We start from the raw sequence: 5,562 nt of genomic DNA on the forward strand, positions 1-5,562 counted from the left end.
TAACCCGACCGCAGGAGGCCGTCTGGCAGAAAGCAGCGGTCAGCAAGGCTGCCTACGGCCGAGTGGCCCCCGTAAGGTGGGCTCTGTGGGACTCAGATTAATGACAGGGACCTCCAAGTGGAGCAGGATGGTTTCTTAGCAAGTCCTCGAGAAGCCTTTTCCTTGGGGACGCTGTATGGCCAGTCAGGTTTCCAGTGCTGAAGGGGACAGGAGGCGGCGAGATTGCTCAGCCGCTTCAGGCGTGATTTTACCAGGCTGCTGCAGACGTCGCTTGTTTAGTTCTGCTAAACTCGACCGCAAAATGCGATCCAGACTCCCCGGTTTTCAAGCAATGAGATAAAACTGATGGCTGAAGAAATAAAATGAGCACTGCAGATATCTGCTCTTTTAATGGTTGTAAAGGAAAACGGTTGCCCAGCGCGGTTGTAGGTTTTGAAAAGCTGAGTGGACCTTTTCGTTCCTAGAAAGACTGGAAACCCTGTTTTGGGTGCTTAGTGCTGCCCAGGTCAAACCAGGAGAGGGGAAAGAGGGGAATGAGCATGAATAAATGTTACTCTGATGTTTTCAGTTTCTCGTGGAACTTCCAGATTGCTGCTCAGTGCTTCTCCCTACCTCAGTCTATATGGTGATAAAGACAAATAACCTGGAAACCCCGTGAAAGCCTGTTTTTGGACTTGTGCTAAAAAGCAGGTACCAGTCTTGTTTCACCCGTTAAAGATGGCAGGGAGAGAAAACCCGAAGGTGGCCGATTCGTTCCCTGCTGTTCAGAACAGTCGCGAGTCGACCCATTTTGCCTGTCTCTTCCAGACTGCAGCTGGCAAGTTAAAGCAAACGATCCGCACTTCTACGAGCAGCCCCGGTTTAGGAGGACAGTATTTCTGTGCTTCAAAAAAAGCAAATACGCAGTAAGTTTTGTCTCCTTTGTGTGCTACAGTACTTGTCCGGGTGAACACCTGGGAACCACTGGTGGGTAGTGTGAAAACCACCGTGAACACTTCCGCAGGGTTTTTAGTGAAGGGGGGAGGTATAAGTGGTCTGGGGTTTCTGGATGGAAAATCCAATTATCGAGAGAGTTGTTCAAGTAGAAGCCAGGCGTCCTCAGTCCGAATTGCCAGTTCTGTCTGCTCGACTGTGGCTGCTGCAGATGTCCGCAGAGGTGTCACCTGTGGCGTGAGCAGTCTCAGCATAGTGTGAGCAATATCGTGATTAAGCTGGACTGGCACAGTCTCAAAAACAGACACCGGGGATGTCTGCTCTTTTAAAGAGTGTCGTTCTAACTCCACCTCACTGTGACAATGGCGACATTTTCATCTCACTCATCAGTCCTTTGTATCCGGGTTCTTTATCTGTAGTTTCATGTCGCAGATCAATTCTACGCCTTACAGTGCCGTGGTGCCTTTAGCAAATAATGTGGAGGGTGCTACCAGTAAGATTGCCTGGGAGGAGAGGAGGAGCACGCTGGAGCTGCCTCCCCTCCCCAGTGCTCATCCCTCTGTGCCCATCTCTCCGTGTCATCACCTGGGGAGGGGCTGCAACCTTCCCACTCTGTGACTGTGCAGGGCCCTGTGGCTCTCGCTGTAGCTAAAGCTTCCGTCCGAGGTGCCGGCTGGGGGTGTTAATGTCCGCGTCACAGACCCTTTTTGCCTCGTTTCATTACGACGGTGACAAACTGTTGAGGAAGGGTACAGCTGGCAGAGTCCGCAGGAGAGATTTCACTCATCAAATGCTGCACTGGAAAATACAGGCTGTACGTTTGTAATGTAGGAAGAGTCTGCTGTCGTGAATGACGGTTGGTTTCCTTCGACAGGGAAATGCGATTAAGACGTACAAGTACAACCCTATCACATTTTTACCGCTGAACCTGCTGGAACAGTTTAAAAGAGCAGCCAACTTCTACTTCCTCGTTCTTCTCATTTTGCAGGTAAGACAGACAGGGAGAATTCTAACCGTGCAGGGAATTTGAGGTGCTAGTCCAGTGAGCTGGGTAGCGGTTCTGAGCCGATTCAGTGCTGTCCTGTCAGGAAACCGCAGGGCCCTTTGTAAGGGAGCGCAGCTGAACTGCTGCAGCAGCTACGCTCGTCTTCATCCCGCTCGGAGCCAGCACCCCTGCTGGTCCCGACTGTCGGCCGGCGGGAGGTAGCTGAGGAGTTGGTGATCAAGTCAGATCCCTCTCACATGTCTCTGAGCCTGATCGCTAATGCTGCACTGACCTGCTGTGATTTGTCTTTCGTAGTCGATTCCCCAGATAAGTACCCTGTCATGGTACACCACGCTGGTGCCCTTGATCTTGGTGCTGGGAATAACTGCAGTCAAAGACCTGGTGGACGACATCGTAAGAGACTTGTTTGTGACTACGAAAAGCAAAAGAATCCCCTGCAGTTCATTTCCCTAACTCTACGTTCTCTGGCCCTGCCTTTCAGGCTCGTCACAGGATGGACAACGAGGTTAATAACAGGACCTGTGAGGTCATCAGGGGTGGAAGGTTTGTACTGTTCGCCTCGTAAATTGTAGCGTTTGTTGCCTCGTTACTAAGTTTCATCACAGATCTCAAACCACAGACAACAGGGAAAGTTCAGCGTTTTGTTCTGTGTGAAAACCTGATGGAAAATGGAAGAGAATTGACCAAAGAAGTGATTTAAACTTAGTTCTGTGGCTCTAAATCTGTGCTAAGAGCAGCTTCTTTGAAGAGAAATTCCTATGCAGGTGAAAAGGGAAGAGGTAGGTCGACTTCTGAGTTACAGACCCTGCAGTTTCTGAAAGCAAAAAGCATGCCTTAGCAAGATGCCATGGTTTTGTACTAAGGAAAGTTCCAGATTTCCAGATTTATTGCGTGCATAGTGTTCTAGATTAAAGAGTAATAATTATTAAACTATCTTGCTATTAGGTTCAAAACCACAAAGTGGAAAGATATTAAAGTTGGTGATGTCGTTCGTCTGAAGAAAAACACTTTCGTTCCTGTAAGTGCTTTAGATGTGTTTGTTCTGTGTTTCTGCAGAGTTCGCTGCGCATCGCGACTTGGATTTACTTGGTGCTTATTTATTTCCGTTTCTAGGCTGACACTTTGCTGCTCTCCAGCTCCGAACCAAACAGTCTCTGCTATGTAGAGACAGCAGAACTAGATGGGTAAGGCTCGGTTTAAGGGTTTCTGGCTTACTGGGGAACAGTTCGAATATTGGTCCTGCAGTGTCTCCAGGGCAGCTGGGTGCACGTGGACAGGGCAGGAAGCAACGGGTACAAGTAGCTCCCGAGGAAATGCTGTCAGCGTTCAAGAGTGATAGTTTGTGTGGTGGAGAGTTTTCCCCACTGGAATAGGTGGCCCGGAGAAGTGGTGGAATTTCTCGCGCTGGAGAGTGAAAATCTTCCTACCGCTGTCACATTGCTTTGGAGCGTTGGGTTGGTGCGTGCTTCTGGAGGAGACTGCAGGGCTACAGCCCTCACCCACTGGGGTGAAATGTTTGGTGTTTCGGATGAGCGGCGTGTTCCTCGCTCGGCCTTTAGGAATCTTAAAAACGATGACTTATAAAATCTGCAAAACAAGGACCTGTCCATGTCGCGAAGGGTTTGTTCCCTGCTGGAGCTTTTAACAGTATCAGCTGCTGCTTTCAGAGAGCATCACTTCAGCTGAATTCGTGCCTTAGTGAGAGAGCGATTGTGAGATGCTTCGTACGTCTGCAGTGAGCAGAGGCGGAGGGGTGAGGTCTCCCTCGTGCAGAAGAGCGGCCGGTGTGAGCAGTAGCCGTGGGGTGCGTGAATGCTCCGTACCCAGGCGAAGGCGCGGTGTGCCGTCGCTGCCCGGGGGAGCGCGGTACCTCTGGCACAGGGACTTGCTTAATGCACTTTTGTTCCAACGTCTTTCCTGCCTCCACGGTTTTCATGTTTTTATCCTTTCTTCTCAGGGAGACCAACTTAAAGTTCAAGATGGCACTTGAGGTGACGCACAGATACCTCCAAGAAGAAAGCGCGATGGCAGACTTCAACGGTTCGTGCAGTTATATTCTCACAGCCGTCCAGAGGGGGCTCAGACAGTTTATAGGACGAGGAAATAAGCCCTGCGCGGGGACAGGAGCGTTGCCACTGGTGCTTGTGGTTCTGGAGTTAGGGGCTTCCTGGCTTTTGTCACAAGGCAGTGGGAGCAAGTTGCACGAGGAAGTTGTGCTGCAGAGCAAAATCCAGCCTCTGAAGAGGAGCCCTTGGCCGTGGCTGAGCTGCGGCACCCCGAGCAGGGAGCGTGGGGCCCTCCAGCAGCGTCGGCCTGCCGCTTTGCTTCGGGCAAAAAGTCCGTTTGCCGTTGGGGTCGGACCTGGAGCCTCTCTTCTCTTGGCCTTTTCTCACTTACCGTTACTATCTAGCTGCTCTCCGTGCGTGGGGCGGAAACTGGAAGGGCAGGAAGCCCTTCTCTTACTGGGACCTGGCACAGAGTTTTATCTCAAGACGGATTTTTAGGCAATCCTAAAATTGCAAACACTTAAAAAAAAACCAACCCAGAAAAAAAAAAACAATCAGGAAAAAAAGGCTTAGGACAGAGCGGGGTGGAGAAGTGCGCAGGAAGGGACCGTTGCTGGTTTCCTCCGGTGTGAGGACGGAGGAACGCCGGGTGAAACGAGCAGTCATCAGAGTCCGAAGGAGCAGAGGGCAGACGAGACGCTTTCTCCCACATCACCTAGTTCGGCTGAAATACACAGTTTGCCAGAGGATGTTGTGGCTGTAAAAGGTTTGCGCTTTCAAAGAAAACAACCTCGTGAAGTAAAACTTCTTCTAGGGCGGGTACAAATCAATGTGGCTTTATTTTACTGCGGCTTGTTAAACGTACTCTCCTCCCAACCTTTTAGGTCTGATCGAATGCGAGGAGCCAAATAACCGACTGGATAAGTTTACGGGAACGTTGTTCTGGAGAAACACAAGCTACCCGCTGGATGCTGATAAGATTTTATTACGGGGGTGTAAAATCAGGAACACAGACTTGTGCCACGGAGTGGTCATATTTGCAGGTATTTATGACTTGAGCCCGTGAAATATTTAGCAACTAAACACACGTGGGCTGTGTTCTGGGTCCCAGTTCTGTCAAACAGCAGTACCGCCACTTGTTGGCCTGTTGTGACTCCCCTTTTTTTTTTCTTTAGGTGCTGATACAAAAATAATGAAAAATAGTGGAAAGACGAGATTTAAAAGGACAAAAATTGACTCCCTGATGAATTACATGGTTTATACTGTAAGCCTTTTGCTTTAAAAGTCTGATGTTTGTTCGTTTGTCAGTGAACAGAGTGAATGCAAATTTAGGCGACTTTTTTTTTCTTTTGGTGTAATAAGTACATTTCCATCTTGCTTTGCCTTGATGAGCAGGGATGAAGTCGGAGGCCGTCTAAAACGGTGCCTCGCTGTTGGTGGGATCTGCGGCCCCGGGCTGCAGGTGCAGGGCAGCTGCGTGATGCCAGCGACTGCTTCAGCGCAGGCGCTGCTGCTTGTCTGCACTGAGCTGTTGGACAGACCCAGGGACCTGTCCTAGAGGTCCCTGCAGTCCGTGGTGGTTGTCCTTGGTTGGAGGGGGGGTGCGGGAGCAGCGGC

The 5,562-nt window shown here is 50.2% G+C and overlaps 1 protein-coding gene across 1 annotated transcript in view; it reads left to right on the forward strand.

The window, feature by feature from the left end:
- ATP8B1 (ATPase, aminophospholipid transporter, class I, type 8B, member 1) overlaps positions 1-5,562 on the forward strand; it is an 18,419-nt gene that overhangs the window by 2,971 nt on the left and 9,886 nt on the right. The window contains exons 2-10 of the mRNA XM_010138417.1: positions 808-905; positions 1,808-1,921; positions 2,234-2,332; positions 2,421-2,482; positions 2,885-2,957; positions 3,053-3,123; positions 3,897-3,979; positions 4,830-4,988; positions 5,121-5,209. Of these exons, the coding sequence (XP_010136719.1) occupies positions 808-905; positions 1,808-1,921; positions 2,234-2,332; positions 2,421-2,482; positions 2,885-2,957; positions 3,053-3,123; positions 3,897-3,979; positions 4,830-4,988; positions 5,121-5,209 (848 nt within the window). The remainder of the gene's footprint in view (positions 1-807; positions 906-1,807; positions 1,922-2,233; positions 2,333-2,420; positions 2,483-2,884; positions 2,958-3,052; positions 3,124-3,896; positions 3,980-4,829; positions 4,989-5,120; positions 5,210-5,562) is intronic.

This window comes from Buceros rhinoceros, unplaced genomic scaffold (genome assembly GCF_000710305.1).
Source record: "Buceros rhinoceros silvestris isolate BGI_N320 unplaced genomic scaffold, ASM71030v1 scaffold12366, whole genome shotgun sequence".
Lineage (NCBI taxonomy): Eukaryota > Metazoa > Chordata > Aves > Bucerotiformes > Bucerotidae > Buceros > Buceros rhinoceros.